General features: G+C 36.2%; 1 protein-coding gene across 1 annotated transcript in view; it reads left to right on the forward strand.

The window, feature by feature from the left end:
• The first annotated feature begins 679 nt into the window (after window positions 1-679).
• LOC129247180 (neurogenic protein big brain) overlaps window positions 680-26,200 on the forward strand; it is a 47,347-nt gene continuing 21,826 nt past the window's right edge. Inside the window, exons 1-3 of the mRNA XM_054886172.1 lie at window positions 680-1,851; window positions 5,930-6,096; window positions 8,783-8,909. Coding sequence (XP_054742147.1) covers window positions 1,664-1,851; window positions 5,930-6,096; window positions 8,783-8,909 — 482 coding nt within the window. The 5' untranslated portion in view covers window positions 680-1,663. The remainder of the gene's footprint in view (window positions 1,852-5,929; window positions 6,097-8,782; window positions 8,910-26,200) is intronic.

Raw genomic sequence — 26,200 nt, forward strand, 5'->3', positions numbered from 1 at the left:
GGTTGAATAAGTGACCTTTTATTTCAATTTAAAGTGACATAGAAACCGCCCTCTCGCTGCAAAAACGAAATAAATCAAGAAAATATTTGGGCGCTAAGGCCAACTTATGGTGTTCAGCGATGAGGCTCATTTTTGGCCAGTGGCTACGTCAATAAGCAAAATTGCCGCGTGTGAGCTGAAGAGCAGCCCGAAGCTATTCAAGAGCAGCCATTAACAGGATGAAGTTACTTGCCATATAGGCCGTTAAACAATGGATTTACTGCCTCGTCGTTTTAGTGAACAATTTATCTCTCGTCTCGGACCAGTGGATTGTTCACCAAGATCGTGTGATAACACACCTTTGGACTATTGGAAAAACTTTTTCTATCTTTTAAGGTTATATGCCTGAGGTTTCGCACCTGCGCACTTCCGATCAACCCATTTGGCTACGAGGGCCGCTATATCGTCTTAAAATACATACATGATTAGGTAAAGGTCACATGGTTCAGAAAGGAGAACATACAAATCCAAGCTCTGCCTAGCTGAACACGTACATGGTATCCTACCTGAGACCACACCACTGATAGTATTTAGAAAGTTTTTTCTTAATAAGCTGTAAGATAATAATTTTAAGAGTCTTAAAATTTCTTAGGAAGTTTAGCTAATCTCTTGAAGTCAAAGTCAATGTTTTGCTCTTTTGAAATAATGCGTATAATGCATACAACAGTTCCATATTGTACTCTTCTCAAATAAAAACTTTTTTGTACTTGAATTAGCATTAAGATGGCTTCTTGAATCTACAAATCCTTAGAGATAATATACGGCGCGAAGGAGACATTCATTTATCGTTAAACAAAGCTTTTAAGCGTATTTTTATGTTGTTCATACGTTTCGCCATATCTGCTTGAAACATAACGGAATATGAAATAAAACGGAAATAATGCAGGGTTGAATTCCACTTGCCTCACTGCGTGGGATATCTCGTTTCCACCGGGGTGTTTCTTTCACTTCCATTCCAAACACATGTGTTTTGACGATGTGTTGGTGGTGGCTATGATTTTGTTGTTTGTGAGCCATGGTGGTGAGTTTGTTGTATATTTGACTTTCGATGCATTGCTTTGACTTGCATGAAATGAAATTTTATAGAACCATTTTTGTAGTAACGCGGCAGCGGTTTAATGCAGTTGTATTTTCGTACCTTTTCAATTTGTAAAGTGCCGCGTAATAAATCTGTGTTTACGCTAGTGATAAGATTAGAACGCATAAAGAGGAAGTGAATTAGTAATACTAAAATAGCATGCAATTGAAAAATTTCATATTTTTTATTTTTAAAATTGTGTCATTCACTCCTATGGAAAACTTCTTGTGAAAGTGGCTTACATACGTCAAAAGATCAATTAAAATCAATTTGATTCAATTCGCCAACGGCGCGCTCGTATGGCCCCAGACAAATCTTAATGCGCATGGGTTTCAAGACTCATACAAATAGCCGAATGAGTATGCATAGGTTCTAATTGGACAATAATAAAAAATATATGTATGTACAAAGTGTGCGAAAAAGTGTGTTTGCAGAAAAGCGCAGAATTTGAGAAACAATAACAATAAAGAAACTGATTTCACCGAATAACTTACGCATACATGTGTAAATATATAAAAAACAATAGTTTTGAGTAAAGCATACACAATGACTGACGAAAGTTTACACACAATACCGTTGGAGCACAACATCGACTATCACATTATGTCGCTTTTCGAGCGCTTGGAAGCGATGCGCAAAGATTCACATGGCCATGCCATCAACAACCGGCTTTCGAGTACGCAGCAACAGAAACGCAAAATGCAAGGAGAGATACGAACATTGGAATTTTGGAGGTACGTTTTTAGCACATACACATACATATATACATACAAATACAGTGAGGCAATTGAATATACAAGGTGGCGCAAAATTAATCACCTTATCGAGCAGACAAGTAATGCAGCGTGTAAAGGTCAAAATAAAGATTTCCGTCATTAAAAATAATTTTTTATGTAGTAGTTATTCAAAAACAAAATTGATGATGATTGATGATTATTTTGCGCCATCTTGTACAAATAATTATGATATTTTAACTATAAACATATAAGATATTATTTTATTATAATTATATTAAATAGCATTTTTACAATATATACATATATACATACATATGTGAATACAATTGGCGCTAATGTCAAGCACCCAATGGCGGAAGATAGTTGTTTATGAGGAGCTTTTCATGGCAAAAATACTCTTGGAGGTTTGTGATTGCCTTCCGAGGCGCAAAATTAATCACCCTAACTGAAGACTTTTAATTCTTGCTAATGGCGTTGTACATCAATCATATTTGGCAAGTGTGAACTAGACAGCTACAATAATCAAACAGACAAGCAATGGCGTGCTCAAAGATTTCCATCACTAAAAATTATTTTCCTGTATTTAATAAAATAGTTATTGAAAAAAACATTGGATGATTAATTTTGCGCCACCTTGTATATATTATATAATTAAAAAAGTACCTTTTTACTTTCACTTTTACTTAGTAACCCAATCATGAATAAAATGCCAGGCATCTACTTGTGGCTATTCAGGCATCAAGCAGCTATTTCGTGGAGGAAGATTTCTTGGTTACTTATTTTTGTTATATTTTTGAAATAAAATTAGTTTAATTTTCAATTGTAAATTTTCAAAAATGTATATATAGTCTTTTAATTTTCAAAAATTTCTACATAACAGTATTTTTAAGTTAAATGCAAGTTCCTTATAAATTAGAAGAAATGGTCTTTCAATAATATTTAAATCAGTTTCTATTAAAATGAAACAGATAATCATAAAAAATATTGACTGGTTTGTTTTAGCTAAATTTTCAAAGCTTCTAGTTAGTTAAATAGATACTTTTGTAAGTAAATATTTATTTGCAAACAAATTATGGATAAATTGGGTAATCTTGAGATTTCTAAAACTTCCGTAGGAAGAAGCAGATTTCTTAATGCGACAGATACCTCTAAATGGCCATATTTTCCCTGATTTTCATTAAAATTATTTAAAATGAAGAAGTCAATATATTTTTCTCAAAATTGACATACAGTTTATTTATACGTTAAAATAATATAAATTTTTTTTTTATTTTAATCATTTAAAATGGCGGATGTACACTCAATTCTTCCAGGAAGGTCGCAGCTCGGCGGGCATTGTAATATTGGCGTCAGTGACCTGAATACAAAAAACCAAAATTTTTTTTTGTTTATTAATGTCATAATTTCTATATGAATTAAACAAAAATAAAAAAAAATCACGGAATAAAATGATTAAAAAAATAAATTTGGGGCGAATATTCCTACTATTTTTGCTTCGAAAAAATTAAGTTTTCGAGTTATCGTGTACGCCAATTTAAAAAAATAGTTTTGAGAAAAAAGCGTCTAAAGTTTGAATACAACGTAGCTACATATACCTCTCCCAGCACTCGAACGCAAAGCATAGAGTCGTCACGGTTGACGATCTTCAATAAAAGGAATACTTAAATTTACGTTCTAAATTTTTTTTGACATGTTCTTAAAGCATTATATTAACATTTTATAAAAACAAAAATTGTTTTTCGAAATTTTAGAGGTATCTGTCCCCTTAACTGAATTAAAATTATAAATAAATTTATTGAACTTAAAATACAATCGTTATTTTTTATTGTTGCGACGCATGCTTTTGCACCATAAAACTGTAAGTTCCTTCACTTTTAGGATAACATCAAAATATACACTACAATTTGGAGCAGAAGCTCTGCCAAACAGCTAAAAATTGCATACACACGTAATGGGCTTAATTGCACCAACACTTTATTACATATTCAAAATAATGTCAAATTTTATAATAGCTGTGGTTGTTGAAATATTAGTCTTGTTTTTTTTACTCGCATAACAAATCAATATTTATTAAAGTAAATTACGAACCGAAAAACGCAAGTGGTAAGAAAAGTTTTTAATTAATAGAAAAAGGCATTTTGACACACACCTACGTACAAGGCGAATCTATTCAAAGTGATTGCAGTAGTACAAAAACTAAATTTATATGTTTTGTTTTTGCTTATAACTTTCAGTTTGTCACAGCAAACAGATTATTTCTAAGGCGGCTGAATTCGCTTTGACAGAAATAATTTATTTTCAGTGCATTTTGGATGAGGATATCGCGATTATTCACAAAATAACTGATGAATTCGATCAGGTGCAGGGATACATTAACAGATATACCGAGTTATTTATATGACTGGATGACAAACTATATACAAAATTGCTTACAAGTGCTCTTTTCGTTATAATTTAACACCTTCTGTTATAATTTCATCATTCGAGACCAATAAAAATTATCCTGTTCTTGACGATGTTTTGTATTTTTTTTTCCTTTTTGTTAAATAAATTTTGTTAAAATCAATTTCCAAAAAATTATGCCAAAAATGGTCCATTCCCGTTCCAAAAGACACTTTCCTATTTTTCATAAATTTTTTTCTTTGATTGATTTTTCATAAACAAAGTACCTGTATTATTCAAAATAATTTTCACAAAAATATGCCGACATAATTTTAAATAATTTTCAAATCAAAATGTAAACAAAATGAACATCTCATTTTGATAACCCCGAATCCAGACTAATTCAGTAATCTAATCAGCTTTTATATTGTTATTACCTTGAATAGATGCGCCTTGTATACATACAGTGATGGACAAAAGTCTACCTCCACCCTCTATTTTCGCGTTTGGAAGTGGAAGTCCAAAAAGTCTCATAAACACAAATAAAACTCTGCGTGAACGTTCCTTTCCCCAGCTTTTTTTACATATGCAACTAAGAGAGTGTCTAAAAAACAACAACAAAAAATCACCATTCAGCTTATACTAAAAACAAAAATACACAAATTGAAAATTTCTCCTATAGTGAAATTGAAAAATGCATTTCCTGGTTTTCACAAAATTTCCCTTCACATCCAAGTTGAGACTTGCGAAAAGCATTTATGAATTCTTTCCACAATTTTAACGAAATATTAGAGTTTGGACAATGTCGCCAATGCCGCCAATGTTTCTTTCATATATACTGAGTACTTGCGTGTTACAACTAAAATCCTTTTTCCATTCAATTAATGGTTTTTGGTGCATCATAATTTGAGTTTATTTATAAATTATGTAAATGCCATTGCTTCATCGATTTACGCAGCCGATTGCATACACACCTACACACTCATGCAGATGTGTTGGTATATTTGTGCAGGTCTGTAGCACAATGCCACTGTGACCGTCCGACCGGTTACTGGAGCTTCACTTGCTTTTTGTTGAATGTCACTATCATTTGCAGCTGTTGCACTCAATTTTCCAGTAAAAAATACTGTCATTCAGCACAAGCAAGGCGATGGAAAAATAATTTTGTGTTGTATTTTTTTTTGCTGCTTCATTTTTTTCGAAGCGCTGGCCAATGTTGGTGAAGACACCGTGTGGGGCGAGTATATCAATATGGTAACAACAAACAATGAATTCCACTCCAACTCCACTCCGAAACAGCTGCACATTTTTTATTTACATACACATGCACGCACAAGTAAAAATATATATGTATATGTAGGCGAGAATATGCACCAGCTTATGTATATATGTATGTATACATACCTTTACTTACTATTCGCCGATTTGTAATTGCATACCTATGTATGTATGTGTGTATGTATGCATTTCATTTGATGATCAATAATCATTACATACATGTAATCACTACATTGTAATGTCTTGAGAAATTTAAAATTTATTTCATTAATTTATATACATATACACACACATTATGCACGTAATATACATATACATATGTATGTGCATACAACATATGACTTGATTTTTTCAACGAATGCATATTTGTTTTTCATTTTATTTCTTTATCACTTTCTTCTTGATCGGCCGACAGATCCATAATCAGCGAATGCTTGGCGTCCTTCTTTTATGTGTTCATCGTTTGCGGGGCGGCAGCTGGCGCCGGCGTAGGTGCCAGCGTTTCGTCAGTGCTGCTGGCAACCGCTTTGGCTTCTGGACTGGCAATGGCAACACTAACTCAGTGCTTTATTCACATATCGGGTAAGTGGAAGAGATTCATTTCTTATGTGCACACAATTTATAAACATACACATATACACATACGAGTACGTACATATGTATGTATGGATATGTGCCTCTGAAGATGTTTCGTATATTTTAAAGCAATGAGAATAAGACAGTTGAAATTGGTTAGGGTTGGATAAAGTTTCTGAATAATATTTCTCAGAATTCGCGAGAGCTTGTGAACTCGCACAAAAACTTTTACAACTTACCAAGAGGCCAACTTCCAGGACAAGAGCGCATTGCTGTATACCACTTGCAAGTTGGGAATTCACTTTCAGGCACTCTGGGTGAAAGATGGAGGCAAAACACAGCTTGACAAGTAGACTAGTCGCGCAGAACGCTGAGGGGGAAGTAACGATTTCTTTTGTTCTCTTTACTGTACCGCACTAAACAAAAGCTGCCTTCTTCATTTGGGAACACCATCTTTAGCTACTCTAAATCACGTAGTGCATACTGTACTTAAGGAGACAGATGACGTTCATGAGGGATACTACAAAAATATTTCAATAAGGGAAATTAGTAACAATATAATGAACATCCATATCCACTCTAAGTTGCCACCTCTCTCGGAGGCAGCCACTTCGATAGCCTCTCTTTTTTACAGAAACTTGTTCTAAAATATGTTGGAATATTTTCAGCCTGTCAATTAAAATTAAGCGTTATTACTTTCTATGTAGTACGTCAGGAATAATTTTGTATGCCAAAACGATGGTTCTTTTAAGACAGTTGATCCAATGCTAAAATTTTTATAATTAAATGGTTTTAAAATATGATTTTTTATTTAAATATTTATCAATTTAGAGGTATCGGATTTTGAATTGAAATAGTAAAACAATGAAAATTCAAATGGATTGTGCATGAATATTTATTATTTTTGTGAAGATAAAGACAATCCCTTTCAAATATTAGCCGCAACTGCACTGTAATTCGGCCAACCGTAAACAACAAGTTTGAAAGACTCGCTTGAGGACTTCGGTCGGCATAATCCACCCGCATGGTGCCTGTTTCTAATGCGAATTTAAAGAGACATTTCCAACCCACTGCTGAGATGCCTTCCAATCCTTCAAACTGTGGCGCCCCAAAATATTTTAAGTGTGTTTTGACACCCGTAAAGGAGATGCTCCCTAGTTTCCCTTGAGTTCTGCTCCTTACATTCTCTGCATTCCACGATATCGAAGATTCCTATCTTATAAGCATTCGCTGTTAGCACTTCTATCATAGTTCTACACTCTCTTCGTGTTACTGATAGTATAAGTCGAGTACGACTGTGATCGTCTTCTTTACACATTACCTTTGCATTCCTGCAAGTGGACAGACTCTCCCATCGAGTCCTGAATTTTCTGATAATGTTTTCGTCTAGTTCGTTGCACAATGTTCTTATTGACTTTGGAATTTCGTTAACAAGATCCGAAGATAGAGACGTCCCGCTTTCGCTATATCGTCTACCATCTCGTTCCCTTCAATGCCCTTATGGTCTGGAAGTTAATAGAAATGCAGTTTACAATTCTCTGCCAACACAGGCTACTACTGAAGTGGAAGAGTACGCGCTGTTTTTGATGAAAGGAGGGGCGATGTGTTGAGCGGTTTCTGACGACTGACGAGTCAAAAATAAAGGGTCTCTCAAAAAAGCACCAAATGTTGTTTTAAAATAAAACATGTAAATGTGTAAATTTTTTGACATCTAGAATTATTCATTACTGACATCTAGGCGTCACTTTTGAAAGATTCAAATATATAGAAAACGTGCCGACTTCCATATGTTGACAAAGTGAGTTCAAATATTTACATACAAATGTCTGTATTTCACATAGAATACGAATAGTAATAATAAAGCAAAGTAAGAAAATAGTATTGGTATTATTCCAGACACCATTCAATTAGATGCCGTTTACATCACTTACGTTAGGGTGATAAGAACTGAGATTTGAAGGCTAAGCACCACAATGGAGTAGTTGAGATCAATGAACTTTGAAACAAACAAAAAATGTGTTTTTGAGACAAAATACTTTAAGTCCTTCAGATAAAAAAATTGCTACTCGAGTCAAAAATATCAATATATCATAATGTAAGAGCCGATCATAATACCGAAAGATATTATGAAAAATATAAAAATGAGACCGCTAGATTTCGCAAAAAAAAAAACTCGAAATTAAAAAAAAATAAATAATTGGCGCGTACACTTCTGTTAGGTGTTCGGCTGAGCTCCTCCTCCTATTTATGGTGTGCGTCTTGATGTTGTTCCACAAATGGAGGGACCTACAGTTTCAAGCCGACTCCGAACGGCAGATATTTTTATGAGGAGCTATTAGGAAAATGTTTTTATTAATTTTGATTTCACCGAGATTCGAACCAACGATCTCTCTGTGAATTCCGAATGGTAATCTAGCAACAACCCATTCGGCCACGGCGGCCGCTCGAAATTACCTTGCAAAAATACTTTAGACTCAGAGGTATTGGCACACGTTTTTTCGGTACGGTCCAATGTAATGTGTATGTGTATATTAAATTTTAACTTCTGATACGACTACATACATACATATGTGCGTGCATTTGTACGTATTTCCATATTCTGTTAAAAAAAACATTTTATGTTCATTGTTTTAGCAAATGCAAGTTGGCATTTTTATTTTAATTACATTAATTTTTTATTTGTTATTAACAGGTGCCCATGTAAATCCTGCTGTGACTTTGGCTGCATGTATCATACGCGCCATATCTCCAGTTCGTGCTGCTATGTACATAACGGCTCAATGTGGCGGCGGCATCGCTGGAGCGGCTTTACTTTATGGGTAAGTGGAGCATGTTTTGAAATACATACGAGCACATACATACATACATGCAAATAAAAAACCAAAATGAATATGGAGTGGGAATAAAAGTAGAAGTTCTTCAGCCACAAAAGTGCAACCGCACACTTAACCACATACACAAACATACATATGTATAAATATTTACAAATTTCGACAGACAAATGTGCATGTGCAATTACACACAGTTATATCGCCTGAATGTTTCCGGAGATTTTAGTGAAAAACTAAAGTTTCCAAAAATATTAATTTTAAATTTAAAACAGTTTACGTTTTGGCGAAAGGTTCTTACCAAACCGACCAAAAAGATATAAAGTTAAAGCGTTTCCACGACAGTCGGTTCTACGTTACCGAAACGACCCGGATTTATATCCGGCCAAGGACTGTCACTCCAGCAGCATTCCCCGTATGTAAGTATGGGGAATGTTTATGCTGCTACAACAACAACATAAAGTTAAAGTAAAAAGTTGAAACGCATTTTTTCGCTAAAATTATTAGCTACATATGTACATATGTGAGTATGTATGTAAGTATTACATTTTTAGTACTTTTTCTTTTAATCGCCGTTAAATTCAAAGTGGACAGGGTTGTGTTGACCGACTTCGGTCATTTGAAATGGAAAAATAGTTAATGTTCACCAATTTTCGTTGAGATATTTCACATTTTTTGGATAGATATTAAAATTTTCACCTCATGGTGCATAGGTGGCGTGGTATTTGTCAGATTTCGCTAATTCAACAATTCAATCAAGTCCAAAAACCAGTTTGGTATATATTAATAAATAAGTGTCAAAAAATAAATGTACATATACCAAATTTGTAGTGAAAAAATTTATTATTAAAAGTAATTGACAATAATTTATAAAAAGTTTCTATACATACATACATTTAACGTTTAAGATATAATATATTCAGCCGGTTTCAAAGTGGCATCCCTTAGCACAAACATAGAAGGTCAAACGTTTTCCAAAATTTCTGCAGGTACTACAAACTATTGTGGCGTATTATACAAGCCCTTGCTTCCAAAATACATCAAATACTGAAATCCAAATACTGAAATACAGAAAATGAGTTTTGTGCCACTCTTGTGCTGTTTTCGCTTTGTGAGCTGGCTTCGAGCCTTGTTGGAATGTCCAATTTCCACATCCAAAAAGCTGCAGTGACCAGTTAAAACAACAGCTTCTAAATATTCCGACGATAAACTTTTTTATCAATTTTTACTCCTTGTTCTACGAAAATCATGGGCGTGTTGCCATTGACGCAAATTTTACCCCATACCATTACAAATCGCGGATTGTGGGGACGTTTTATGACGGTCTGCAGCTTCGGCCGTTTTGACGATTGGGAGCTTGTTTAACGATAAACAGGTCTCTTTCGTAAAGACGAGTTTATCTAAGCTCATGCCGCGCCCCTACGTTGGAGCGGATGACATCTTTCAACCCGTACTTTTTGCTTTAATCTGTGGGTAGCTACTATTTTTGTAGTTAGTAAGGCTTAACTTATGCTAATTTTTGGGTATGAGGTGGACTGATTCCCGATTGAAACCATCTCCTAATGGAGACTGTAGAATTTCGTTTCACCATTTTTTGTGACAATTTTTGGTTGTTGGAAGTGTTCATAGTGCGTTTTCTTTCTCTACCAGGATGATCACCATAATTACCGAGCTCCTTAAGGGGTAACACCACTGTACACGCGTAAAATAAACACGATTTTTAAAGAATTTTTTTGTATAGAAGGAAAGGAAAAACAATCACTCTGATTTGGGAAGTTATTACTTATATACTAAAATACAAAACTACAAAGTTTGAACGAAAAATTTTACAAAATGGCGGTATAGGAGACATTTTTGTAATGTGGTTTCTCTTGAAAGAGATCCGCGGCACGCAGCACAGAGGGTGCAAATTTTAATCTGGAACAAAGAAACATTTTTTTTCTTAATCTAGATAAGAATAGCTAGAGAAACACGTAGGCGATTTAAAAAATATTTATTTTTGTGGAATTAGCAAGCATTTGAAGGAAAAAACTCTATTTTGGACTAAAAAACGGCACTTAAATAATTATAACAATCGTTTAAATTAATCTACCGAAAATCCCCTACGCTCTTCTCTTAAGAAGGTTATTATACAGACGTAGTGAAAATCCTGATTAAAAATATTTAAAATTGTTTGAGTTATGCTGCGTGCCAGTTTCAGAAAACGTGTTTTGAGAAAAACGCGTTTAAAGTTTGGAAATTTGGAGAAGTCGTTAGGTAGCAGTCACTAGCGCTTGGTTAAAAGCTTAAAATATTTATGAAATAAACTTCGGTAACGTACAAAACTTTTTGTTCTCTATTTTAAAAGGTTCAAAGAATTTTTTAAGCTTATAAAAAAAAAATCAATTTTTTGAAATTTCTACAGTGGTGTTACCCCTTAAATCGTTTAATCGTAACTAACGAACAAACAATGTTAAGCTCTCGCACTATATAAAATTTGTTTTTTCTTAGCTGATGCAAGGTTATTCTAGCTGAACGACTACTTAACATCGCTAAACGATGTTTTAGGCACAGGCTGCAACAAAGTTTATTAGTTTTTAATGTTCAGTTGCATAGTTTAGTTTCATGGGGCTATAGTGCGCTGCGACCTCCGATGCTATCTATTGTGCTTGCTATAAAATAAGAGTAACCACCTAAAAGAGCAGTATCTACCACTCTCTCCCCGCAGAACTGTTAAAAAGGTGTTATCTCATGGGGCTAATTGAGTAAGGTGGTAGTTTGTACTGCCATGGTCTTTTTCGAGCCAAGTCGTAACGATAGGTATTAACTTGTGAGCCCATTCCACCTTAGTTGGTCTGTTCAATCGGCCGCCTTACTTGTAAGTATCGTGCATGAGAACTTTTGATATCAACAACTATAATTTGACAGCTGAGAATGGCAAACTGTGTTGAAACTTCTGATCAGTAAGGTTCGTAATGGATCGTGCAACGCTTTCAAATTGTAGAAATTTACTTTGAAAAAAAAAAAAAAAACAAATTGTTCATAGAGCACTGAAGGCATCATCGGTAATTATTTCTTTCGAAATGGGAAAGTAGTTGGCGTTTCCAGTGAACGACAAGGGATATCAATCCGTTGACTGAATTTTTATGTCCAAAAATTAATCAGCTAAACATCGACGGCATTTGATTCCAACAACTTGCTATTGATGATCTACGGCCAGATATATTGAAAAAAGTAGTCAAAAATTGGACTGGACGAATGTACCATCTAACTCGTACCCGCGGCGGACATATGACGAATATCATATTCAAAAAATAAATTCCATGAAATTATCGGCCAGATTATAATAAAAAAATTCATTCCAACAATATTTTTGATTTTTATTATCATTTTAAATTTTTTCAAGTTCTTAAAAAACACCCTGTACTTGAATATCTTTTCGTCTTGCTCTACCGCATAATCTTTTAATTTTATTAGCTAAAATATTTACGAGGATTGGTTCTGCAATGGCGAAGGAAGCGTCATCTGAAAGTGTGCGGAAGCCGCAGAAGTCCACAGAGCGCTTGAACGATAGAAGAATATTTTTCATATTAGCAATTTACGTTCGATGTAACATACCAAATCGATGCGGTCTGTATGTAAATATACATACATATATACAAACATATAAATTATACATACATACCAGTATATTGACATGATATGAATAGATGAAAATTATTTCAACCTTTTATATATGTATGTATGTGTGATCAATCACATACATAAGCACATGTGTATGTATGTGTGGTGATCGTTTGAATGGAGAACCACAAGTATGCGGTTTATGACGATTATCATCATTTCTCACTTCCAAAACCGTAATTGCGTATATTTGCTGGGAAACGTACATACATATGTACACATGGTACATACATACATACATACATATATGCACTCGGAGGTTAGTCACTGTATAACTGGGACTGACTTTTGGATTATAAGCAAACAAATCTGCTGCATACCAGTTTCTTAAAATTCGACTAGGTGGAATGAAAGTACTTCTTTTAAAGACTGTTACACTCGGTACTACTGGGGAGCCTTCATAGAGGTTTGTAACAATCATATAATTGTCGCATACATCCTCTGTTCGGTGTATAGTCACACTTCTCCCTCAATTTATGGTCGGCCTTACGGAAAAGGTTTTTATGACAAGCTGTTACCATTGTCGCTCTGCCGATAATATCCGGCTATTAAAAAACACTCTTTCTATCATTTGATATGCATGCCCACTGTAAACTTTGAACTCAGTACCAATCGAATGGTTATCATAATCAAACCCTCGGCTACGGCACCCGTTGTCAATACTTCAAGCACTTTTGCTACGACTATGAATAAAATAACAATAAAATATATATGTAATTGAATCACTTTATTACACATATCGCTAATAGCGACATCTGACCTCGGAGTAGGGCAGTATCAAACCCGAAAAGTAACCTGTGGAGTTGGATCGATGATGCAATTTCTCACGTACAACAAATTGACTTGTAGATTTCGCGGCAAGTCTTCTCACTTCGACTTGGTTGTTTCTAAAATTTATTTACCGGACTGTTCATTTACGGGGTAATAGTGAGGGATATGTCTGGGATCCAGGTGCACCCTCGCCTTGCCCTTGGAGGGCTGAATTCTATCGATTATAATGCCCCAGTTTCCAGGAAAAAACCTTGATAAGCAAGGGGAATCAAACTCCCGATGAACGTCGTTTAGTGTTTGTCTATATACTGCCTGGCTCAGTAGTTATAAATATGTTTGGTCCTGGATATCGTAGTTGAAGAGATGCCTCCTGACGTGCCTGAGAGGTGGTTCAGCCTCTAGCAGCTTGCGCTTTGGTCTAGAGTCACGGTGTGGGGGATATAGGTCGGCTGCTGGAGCTGACAACATTTATTTGAATATTTTAAAAGAAAAGTTGGCAAAAAGTACGCGGAAGTTTGGCAATGAACCCGATTACTATTTTCAACAAGATAATGACACCCAGCATACAGCCGAAATCGTTCGCTTCTGGATCGTTTATAACACACCTACGCACACATTGAAAACACCACCCCAATCACCGGATCTTATAGAACATTTGTGGGATCATTTGGATAAAACGGTTAGAAGGACACCACATAACCTCAAAAAATAGGGCTAGATAAGTATTTTTGGAAGAATGGCGGATTGTTGGTCCCGATGTAACCAAAACGTTGGCCCAATCAACCTTATATCTAAATAAGAACATTCAAACTCTGATTTAAATTTATATTTTCTACGCTATTGTTAAATTGCAGGCCCAATGCAGGCTAACTTTGCTTGATTGGCTTCGATAACTGAAAATATGAGTAGAACTACGCTGAAATACAGGGTGGCTGATGAATTTTGCTACATTAAGAAACTCAAATAACTTTTTTTTAGTGTATGGAATTCATTTGTTTTTTTTTTTTCAAGTTGAAGGTCATTAAATTTTATTAAATGTAGCTTAACTAGTTTTAAAAATAATTGAATTTAAATGCCCCCCATGATCGTTGACACAAGTGCGGCATCTTAGTAAAAAGTTGTTCATTGCTGCTTTGAGAGTTGCGACAGGAATAGCCGCAACTGTTGCCCGAATGGATTGTTTTAGTTCATCCAAATTTGTTGGCTTTGTTTTATAAACTTCTTGTTTACATAAACCCCACAAGAAAAAATCAGGTGCAGTAAGGTCAGGCGACCTGGGGGGCCAACGAAATTCAGAGTTTCTTGAAATCAGTTTATTGGGAAATTTTCGTCGCAACTCTGTCATAACAGTCTGGGCTATGTGAGACGTTGCCCCATCTTGTTGAAACCACACAGAGTTGAAAGGAATTCTCTTTCGGCGTAGTTCTGGATAGAAAAATTCTTTCAGCATTTTCAAATAACGGTCTCCAGTAACCGTAACGGTGTGACCATTTTCTTCAAAAAAATAAGGCCCGACAATACAGCGTGAAGAAACCGCACACCACACTGTCACGCGAAGAGGATGCAATTCCGTCTCGTGGAGTATCTGTGGGTTAGAAGTACTCCATATTCGACAATTTTGTTTGTTCACATTGCCGTTTAAATCGAAATGGGCCTCATCAGACATGAAAAGGCAGTTTAACATGTTTTGGTCTTCTTCCACCATTTGCAGGATCTTCTGGCAAAATTCCAAGCGAATCGGCAAGTCTGCTGCATTCAGTTTGTTAACCATTTGAATTTTGTAGGGAAATAAGTCTAAATCTTTGTGCATTATTGTTTGCAAAGACTGTCGGCTGACACCAAGTTGAGCAGATAAGCTTCTTGTTGAAACCCTTGGATTGCTTTGTATAGCTGCAGCTACAGCAGCGATCGTTTCCTCCGTCCGAACTGGTGGGTTTCGATGATAAGGCCTTCTTGCGACTGTTCCTTGCTCAGCAAAATTATTCACCAGTCTCATTATGGTCCATCTGCTCGGGGGATCGCCGCCAAACATCCGCCTGTACTCTCTCTGTACCAAAACTACGGACTCCAGTGCGTGATAGCGGCGGACTATCCAAATTCTTGTTTGCGTGTCCCAGTTATCCATTTTAATAAATTTTAAAGATCAATCTGCAAATTAAAACAAAAATGGAACAGATAACTTAAAAAGAAAAAAAAGTTATTCAATTTTTTTTTGGTAGCGGCTTTCATCAGCCACCCTGTATATGAAATGAGACCAAATAGCAGCTTTGAATGACGCCTTGTTTTTCATTTCATTTGATTTGGTTTAGCTTCATTTGTGAATTTGCATTTCAGAAATGTTTGAAGAAAATTTAATAAGTGGCATTGAACAGCATAGTAGATGTATACATATGTATATCATTATTGTATTGTTCCTCGTATCTTGCAAGTTTGCGCAAAGCTGGAAGTGACCACGTTTTTGTCGACCTAAATATATCATAATATAATTCACGCCCCCAAAATTTTCGTCGGTGGCGTGATTGGCGTCTTATCCTGTACATTTTTACTACATATTAAAAGACAAATTCGCAATATTTTTTCATAGCTCCTAATTAACATCATGATTCAAATGATGAAATAAATGAAATGATTCAAAAGAATTATATATTATTGAATATGGTTAACATATCTGTTTCCTTTTTCCTATTACGAATCATCTGATTGTTATGACAGCGTTCAGAGCGCCCATTTGACCAGACAAGTTTTCAAAGCCAAGCAAAGCCGGCACCTTTAGTGGTGAACACTTTTATCCAAATGAAATAACCAAGGAATAGATTAGCTGTATTCTAACCAACCTGTGAAATAACAGCCATATTTTTTAATTTTTAATTTTTTTTCCAAGCAAGGGAAATTTGAATTAATTTACACTTTAGTTCTTTTGAAATTACATAAATGTAGTATAAAATTAGTAAAAAGTCTTTAAATTTAATTTTGCATTTACATATAATATATTCTGCGAGTCATGGTTCCTTATGCATTAAATAATCCATGTGACGATCACATTTGTTCATGTGTGTACACACATACATGCATGCATAAAAAGTGAGTGATCTCAGGTAGCTGAATTACCTTCGAAACAGAAAAATATTTTTACATGCATACACACACATATGTATGTATTTATTTTATCCATTTATAGATATTTTTACAGCCTACCTGTTATTTGATATTTACCTTTGCACAAATCATATCCTTTCAATTGCGTGCTACGGGCTACGCACTTACACACGTATATGGTTGACATCCTGTTTGGTTCTTTGAAATGCCAACACATTTCTCTTCTACGCACTGTACACAATCATAGAGAATAAATAGTTACGCCTAAAGAAAACATCTGCTTGGAAGATTTAAGCAAACGAGTTCTGAAGGATTCCACCCTCGATCATTGTGTGTGATAAAAGCGAACAGGAAAGAAAATATGTATGGAAAATACTGGATATAGTTTTCTGTGCAACATGTTTTCATAGATTACTAAAACTCAATTGGTACAGTTTTTTCTATTTTGCCATATGTATGTTTGCGCCTATAGTTGAAGATCGTTGAGCACCACTTATTTCAAGGATAAAAATGTGTGTATATGGGGAAAGGCACATTAGGGATACGTATGTGTATGTGTTTGTGCATTGCGGCGGTGTAAAATCAATCCATTCACATTAATGTGCGGGATAATAGTCATTTTAAATATACATACATATGTAGGTATACATATATGTGAATAATTTTTGTATGTATACTCCTATGTATAAGTTTGCTGCCGAGCCCAACACGTGTTCGGAATTTTATAATTTGTATCGTCCACTTTTTGGAGGCTTTGTGCAATTTTTTATTAAAATTTAAACTTCAATCTACGTTTACATATATATTTTTTGTGGTCGTGCATATGTACATATGTATGTATGTATGCAAGTACGAGTATCGTGCGCGAGGAGTCTGTTCAACATCTGTTTCGTTTCGAATGGAGCATTAAAAAAAATCATGTTTCAAATATACATACATACATACATAAGAATAAGTACATAAAAATGTGGCACATGAATATAAAAACAGTATAGAGAATACGGCCGTTTTTTCTGCTCCTGTTTTTTTTTTTTTTCTTTTCGTACCACTTATCCATCCAACGCACTTCGTTTTTCGCTTTTCCCTTTTGCAAGACACGTTCTGTCGATGAACTCACTTTTGGCGCTCATCCTCCGCAGCTGCATTTGGGGTTTTGTCTTTTATGCGTTTGTATCTGCGCGCTTTACACTTAAAGACATCGGATTAATGATTCGAAAACATGTGGCAAACCGGAGTCAATACAAATAAGTAAATTCGTTCCGGACTGAACTTTACATACCTGCGCATATTTTAGTAAAATTTTATTTAGATGAGCTGTTAATTTCAGGATTGAAACAGCGCAAGGGAGACGAACGGAAATTTAGTCTCGAATATAAAAGGTGGGCATGGTTTTTATACGATTTCAGTAATATTAACATATGTATGTATGTGTACCAAGTTAGGACGATTTTTATTAAGTTGCTATCGAAATACGCACTTGTATCCAAGAGTGGACGTAGCAATATCCAATTTTCAAATGTTTAGTTGTGTCGTACTTCTCATTTTGGGTTCATCATTTGTATCATGTATTACCAATCATCATAACCATTACATCGGTTCTTCCCTCTGATCGAACCTCCACCTCGCTTTTCCAGTTTGCAATTTCCATTTTCCGCAGGTCGGCTATGACATTGTCAACCCAGCCTTTATTAGGTCTCCCTCGACCTCTCCGTTCAATTGGTTGTCTACGGAACACTAGTTGTCAATACTCTCCATTCAGGCATTCTTTACCAGCCATCTGATTCGTTGAATTTTTATAAAACTTATCGCGTTTCCATCATTCAATGTATCAATGCGTCGAGCTCGTGATTGTATCTTATCCGATATGTTCCGTCATTTCACCGGAAGGGACCATTTCTTTCAATCCTCAGACCAATCCATGGACCAACTACCATGTCTGCTGTTTTAAGTACCCATACCTCGCTGCTGTATGTTAGTATGGGTCTTAAAAGCGCGTATACACTGCCATCCTTTGAGCTCTTGAAAATATGAAAATGATGATGGAAAATTATGAATCATTTTGCTTTATTTTCAACAGAGGTATATATCTGTTTTTTTGCTTTTCTGAAAGTTTCCGTTATGTGGCGGGTGGGCGTGATTATCGACCGATTGTGTCCATTTTCTATAAAACACACCATCTTGGACAAAGAGTAATAGGTGTACCAAGCTTAATTGATCTTGTATACTAATTGTTTTCCGAGTTGTGGGATGCACGGTCGGACGGGCAGACGGACACGGCTAAATCGAATCGTATCATCATTCTAAACATTTTGGTTGTTATTGTTGCAGCAGCATAAACATTTCCCAAACATGCACCGAGAATGCTACTGGAGTGAGGCAATCCTTGGTCAGATATTAGTCGTTCCGGTAACGTAGAATCGACTGTCGTGGTATTTATGGCATTTGGCGGCCGCCGTGGCCGAATGGGTTGGTGCGTGGCTACCATTTGGAATTCAGAGAGAGAACGTCGTAAAGATCAAAAATTAAGAAAAGGTTTTTTCTAATAGCCGTCGCCCCTCGGCGGGCAATGGCAATCCTCCGAGGTCATATCTGCTATGGAAAAATGTATAAACCTGTATATGTATGTATGTTAGATTATCAAAATACTCCTATGTATGTATGTGCCACGGTCTGAAATTGAATATCGTTTTTGAAGCGCTGCCTCATTTAACAGTGGAAATATAATATCTGAATCGGATGTGGATAAAAAAGAACTAAAATAATATGATTTTAAAGAACTAATTTTGAAAATTTTCATCTGAGGTCATATTCAGTTTGATAGCAACTGAAATGCATTTTAAATATTCGTAAAAAAGTGATGTGAAATGTTTATAAGAAGGGTCCAAATCTTAAGTGGTTCAATATGAGGGTAAGTTATTATTAAACAGCACTTGCACGTAATACATAGTGCTTACTTGTGCATACATACATACATACATAGATTCGTGCATTTGTATGAGTTAATTATGCAGGAATTTTGTACGCACTTGTTAAAACAATTCACTTTGAGTGGCATATCGTTTTTGTTTTAGATCAAGCGAGGTAATAAGAGCAGTACGAGCAGTGCTGTCTAGTTGGAAGTGCGTGCCTCTCAGAGCAGAGAGATAAATTGCCCCTTTTTCACTATTAAAGGGGCAATTCTTTGAGTTTTTTTTTTGTAATACATATAAGATTAAAAATTATTTTTGGGAATATTCTCCACTATGAAAAATTATCAAGCCACATAAATAATTAATTTGTTTCCAACTCTGTATGTCTGTTTTCTATATGAGCGCACCAAATTTTTTTAATAAATAATAATTTGGTTTTTTGTGCTTTAAATTTTTCCTTAAAAACATTTTTTTTTTTGGTTTAATATTTCTGATCGAAAATAAAACTAATTTCCTAGCGCTATTTTATCCCTCATAAATAAACAACTATTTATGTTTACAAATTTAATCTTCAAAATAAAAGCCATCGATAGCGACACATTTTCCCATCTCTCAGGCAATTTGTGGATGCCGCGCCAAAAAAATTGGTCGTATTTGGCCGCAAACCAATCATCGAGCCATTTTTGGCTTCTTTGTGAGAATTGAAGCTCTGCTCGGAAAGTGTGTGGCCTATCGATGCAAACAAATGATAATCGGAAGGAGCCAAGTCGTACGTCTCCACCAGTTCCCGGGTATGTCTTCATCAATTCCCGGGTCGCTCTTGTTCGATGTGGCGGTGCATTGTCATCAAGAAAAATTACTTTGTGACGCCGATCGGCATATTCTGGGCGTTTTCGGTGTATAGCGCTTTTCACCGCGCGTGCACCGTTAACTATTTCACCTGGTTTTAATAGCTCGTACACAATCATACCACGCTGATCCCAGAAAACACACAGTATTGCCTTGCGGCCGAAGCGATTTGGTTTGGCCGTTGTTTTTGGCTTGTGGCCGGGCGGATCATACGATCGTTTACACTTGGGATTGGAGAAATACATCACCCATTTTTCATCACCTGCAACGATTCCATGCAAAAAAGACTTCCTTTTGAACCGGGAGAGCAGCATTTCACAAGTAGTTTTTGATGTCCGCAAATCGTAGTTTGAAGGCACGAAATTCGACATTTTTAAGAGCGACAAAAATGCATTATTGTATGAAACGTAACAAACAATGAACTGAATATTGTTGACAGATGGCAGACGAAAAAACAAGACATTTGGGAAAGTTTAAAAATACTCCTAGTGACACCTATCGACTAATAGCTGAAAGTGTCGTTTCATAGATGTATACCTGGTAACAAAAACTTATTTAACATTCGATCTTGCTGAAGATGTTTTAGTACGATCTACACAAGCTATCGATATTATCGGCACATTGTTGGATGCCCAATACTGCCCCAAAGTTAGGTTATCCTTTCTGATCTCGCCCGACCCAGTGTTATCCAAATTTTAATTTATTTCCAAAATTTTTTTCGGAAATGTCTGTTTTAAATCTATGCCGTTAATGTTAAGAACAAGAAAAATATTTACTTATGTACGTATGTCCAACTGAACATTTCCTCATTTTTAAGTGATAATGCTTGCTCACGAATACATACATATGTATGTATGTAATATATGCATGTGTATATAAAATTAAAATGCTTGCCGTGTCTGCCCGTTTCCGATGCACTCGTATTTGTGAAATTAGCGCGAGCCTTTGTTAGTTTCAAATATTACTTGTGATCTTTTTCTTACATTAATTTGTTTGTATGCAGGCAATGCCTGCAGCGCCTTGGCTTGGGTCAAATAAAAAAATCCCAATTTACTCAAGAACGTGCACATCGTGACGGCATAACAGCTATGAGGCGCCCCAACAGACAGCTGCAAATTCTTGCTTCCACAAAACCCTGCAGTTAACAGTGGCACATTCTCAAATAAAGATTTTTTTGTCTTTAAATGCATACTGCGTTGTATATACAAGGTGGCGTAAAATCGCCCTATCGGAAGATTTATAATTTTTGCAAAGGCGTTGTACGTCCATCATATTTGATACTTGTGAACTATAGTAGAGAGCTGCAGTACACGAATAGGTAAGCAACGGAGCGCGTTAAGTCAAAATAAAATTTCTATCAATACAAATAATTTTTTTATTTAGTAAAAAATTATTGAAAAGGAAATATGATGAATAATTTTGCGCCACATGTGACATGGCTACTATGTTACAAGCTTTTATCTTGTGAGTGGACTAATAGCCATCTGAATCGGGCTAGTTCCGCAAAAGTCTTGTGATAGTTCCATTGACCGTAAGGCGGACGCAAGACGAGTAGCAAGAATGAAAAATCAAAAAGTCATAAAGCGCACAACACGTTGACGGTGCTGGTAATTTTTTTTATTTTTTGATTCCTTCTGTTGCTATCCTTCGCGGTAAAGCAGCAGCTGGAGAAATCGAAATCAAAAGCAACCGCGCAGAGGTTAAATACGTCCAAAATTTTGTAGTTGAAAAATATCACCTGCTCCTGAAAACCGGTGTGCCACAACCGAACCTTGTCCATATATTCTTGCATGCATATGTATGTTTGTGTGTCCATGCATAGTAAATAAGTGTATGTGAATGTGTAGTGTGTACACGAAAAAAATGTGTACAAAATCGTGTGCGATGTGTGCCAACGAAGGCTGAAGATGATATTTATGTTGGCACTTCCTTCGCCAGGGAAGGCAAGTAAAAATTAAATGATATTTTGTGTGAATGGTGATCAGTTGAAAGTCAATGCAAGGCATTAAGGCAATTGATGAAATATCTGACTTCTTGTAGGCCTATAAACAGCAAATATCATATACATAAGTAAAGTAAATTTTTAGAAGATTTTACTTAAAGTTTTTTTACATTTAAAAAAGTTGAAAAGTGATATTTACATTTTAGTTACCTTTAAAGTATTTCAACTCAATATGCAAGGAGGCGCAAAATTAATCACCCTTCGGAAAATTTATAATTTTGCAATTGGCGTCGTATGCCACTCATATTTGACACTTATGAACTAGGCAGCTCCATTTTATAAACAGAAAAGCAATGGAGCGCTTAAAGTTCAAAACAAAGATTTTCATCACTCAAAATAATTTTTTTTATTTAGTGAAAGAGTTATTCAAAACAAAATTGGATGTTTAATTTTGTTCCATCTTATATGACCGAGGGTTAGATTGTTGGTCATCCAAGGGTAAGACTTGGCCCTCAGTCTTGTATTCATCTTTTGTGATAGATTTGAAGAGAAAGCTTGGAAGCAGAAAAAAGGGGCCTAACGATGGTGAGTTACACCTTCGCTTCATGATAATGATGCGAGCTCATCTACAAAGTGGTAGTGCCGCCGTGACTCATATGAGTTTGATACCTAAGAATTCGGATGCGACCGAAAAGGAAGTCAGGCATCCGCCGACTAGTTTCAATCACATCATCAGCGAGCACAGAGTCCTGATCGCCTGATAGATCACATTAGGTGAGAATACCCATCCTTTTCCAATCGCGCCTCTGTAGACATACAAGACAGCTCATATTTTTGTATCCTCTCCTAAATATTGGGCTTCTGCGTTAACTTTGGTTTAAGGATTACGCTGAGGTACTTCACTCTGCTAGGAAACCTACGAAGGTTGTTTGAAAAGTCCGCGCAAAGTCTGAGAGATGGCACTTCTGGCGCGAATCGAGGTTATGTTCAGTTGGTAGCATCTTTTGGATGTACTTCACCAAGTTTCAGCTTAATACGTTGATGTTGTTGTAGCAGCATAAACATTCCCCGTACATATACGGGGAACACTGCTGAAGTGATAGTCCTTGACCGGATATAAATCTGAGTCGTTACGGTTACGTAGAACCGAGTGCCGTGGGAATCAGATCCGTATATTTCTTTGTATTTGGCATTCGTTTGAATCGAGGAAGTCCGGTGATTTTCTTTTCCTTTACGACAACAAACCAGCTCACGCCTCAGCAGTTGTGGTCGCAAAATTAATGGAAATAGGCTGCCTACTCATTTCAGAGCTGAGTTATGAAAGTGGGATCCTCAGTCCTGTTAGAAATAACTAAATTTGTGGTTAAAATAAAATCAAAAAGTTACTTACCTCATGTGCTTATGTCTTCAGTACTTCCCCAGTGAGTATGTTGCGAATTTGCATCAGTACCTGAAATAGTCTATAATTGTTTACGCCGCGGCAGAGTCCAGGCGCTGGTTGACGTATTTCCTTATGAAGAGTGCATACAGAGCCAGATCGGACTCGAATACAAATTCTACTGAGAGTTGTAGCATTCCTTAACGAATGTATGGGAACATAATTTGCTACATGATTTGATGATCTTCTAAATTGACCAAGCTCTACAAAAAGAAATAGATTGAAATGAGATACATATTTGTTGAAGCTCCGAGTTTGGTGGCCATCTGACAATTGAAGGGACTATCAATATACCGTCTTAATTAGCATTTGAAGTATTATAGCCTTTATTATAAGCATGTTTTTAGGTATACAATTGCCGGCATACTTGAAAGGAACGTATCGTGATGTAATGAATAAATTTAATGCTTTCGAAACATGTTCGAAATGGTACTCAGGAACATACATAGTATACATATTATATGCAAATGTATGTAAGCATGTAAGTGCATGACGCGCTTTTTACATGCATCTTCCCATTTGTACACATGCGTACGTACATACATATGTACATGAACTAACTTTTGTCTGCATATTTATATTACCAATACAACCATCACTCCATTCACCACCTGTTCCTTCTTTGCCAAACAATTTAATAGTCCGAAGTACTTGTTCCAGTGAAACCCATATTACACCACCACTTACCACCATCAAACTTTCGCACGCTAGGGTCACTCATCACCCCAATTTACACAATTGAATTTAAATTGAAAAAAGCTTATCAAGCGTTTTTGGACTTCTATGTTTGTACAATATGTATATATGTATGTATGCTGATTTTCTACCCACTTGGGCGGTAAACCACACTTTCAACTGTAATCAAAGTAACACATTGACAAAGGGTGTTTGATTTTTTGCGGTTGCTGTGTTGTCTAAGCGACCGGCTGGTGTGCGATAAGCCGACTAATCTACAATCACAAAGCGATACATATCAATTGCAGCTACAGATGAGCCGATTTTGTAACCATTCAACAGAAATAAGTGCATACATATGGTACTCGTACATGTGTATATATGTACATATATTAAAAAAAATTTAAATTGTAAAATGTACTCGCGTATGGTTGGATTCGTGTATGTTTTTCATCCCTAGTAAACACATTTTCAGAAGTGTCCAACAAGAAAGTATAATCATTTTACGTACTTTTGAATGTGTAGATGCACATGAATGCATGTAAATATTCCCTCTGTGAATCAGTCGCGGGCAGCCGTGAATACCAAGTATGGCTGGCACACTTGTCACATTGGGCGAATTTTTGTTTTTGCCCCTTCAGGAGAAAAGTTGAATATGCATAGCAGATATTCGGCAACCCACAACTTGTATGGAGGGGTAGCAAAAAATAAATAACAAAAAATAAAGTGCAGTACAGTTTATCAAAGCATGCTGATAAAAGGCTTTGATTTTATGACTTTGAACTCTGCTAAATATATTAATTAAATGCAGTTCTTAAGATTACTGTGTTAATTATGCGGAGATTTTTTGGTAATCGGCTATTAGCTTCTAAAATCTGGTGAAACTGTTACAAGTTGATGTTATCGACTTGTAGTCAGTCGAATTAAATCAAGATTTTACACCCAAAATTTCGAAAAAAAGACAACACAAAAAAGCAGCCATAACATCGAGCAAAGCGTGCCAAGGTAATCGCAGAGTCTATAGATTATACCATCGGCAATATTTCTGCTGAAAAGAACTCCAAATATGTATGTCTTTCATCACCCAAATTAACTTAAATGCTAGAAATAAGAACACAGGGGAAGATAGGTAGGTAGGGAAAATGGCATGCCGTTTTGATACCATAAGATGGACCATTACCTGTGCAAAGAAAAAATTTTGGGAAGAGAAAACTTTCTACAGCCATCCAGTGCTGTTGATGTAGTGGAGGAGAGAAAAGGAATCTCATGCCCCAAAGGGCATATGCCCCAAAGGGCATGCTAAGAAATCTCAAGCGCCTAGCCGCCAGAGTCGGACATTTGCAGATAAAGTGTTCAACAGTCTCTTTCTCTGCAGGATCCCCACAGCTTCTGCAATAGGGGTTGTACGGAATTCCAAGCTTCTCCGCATGAGTACCGATCACCCAGTGACCAATGAACACCGCAATGAGTTTGGAAATTGAATGACGGGGGACTCCCACCCCCTTAAGCGTTCTGTTTATACCGTATTGAGGCCATCGTATTTTCGAAATAGCACACGATGAGACAGACCTTCATCAGTCTTGCTCTTTTATTTAGAAAGAAATTGTTTAGTTGCCCTTTAACAACGGTCAAGGGGACACCGATGTCTGAGAAGGGGACAACTGAAACCGGTTCTGCCGACCCCTTCCTGGCAAGCTCGTCAACAATTTCCCTCTATATTCCTGTGTCCAAGAACCCAGATAAGGAAGATGTTTCCTCCTCGATCGAGATGTTTGAGTTCGTCCTTGCAGGAGTTCACCAGAAGAGAGCTGCAATATGGCGACGACAGGGCCTCGATCGCAGCTTGACTAGTGGAAAAAATATTAATGTCTCCCTCCCTACAGCGATCTCGAAGCATTTTGCATGCCTGCAGGATCACGAAGACCTCTGCTTGAAAAAC

Source organism: Anastrepha obliqua, chromosome 5, assembly GCF_027943255.1.
Source record: "Anastrepha obliqua isolate idAnaObli1 chromosome 5, idAnaObli1_1.0, whole genome shotgun sequence".
Classification (NCBI taxonomy): domain Eukaryota; kingdom Metazoa; phylum Arthropoda; class Insecta; order Diptera; family Tephritidae; genus Anastrepha; species Anastrepha obliqua.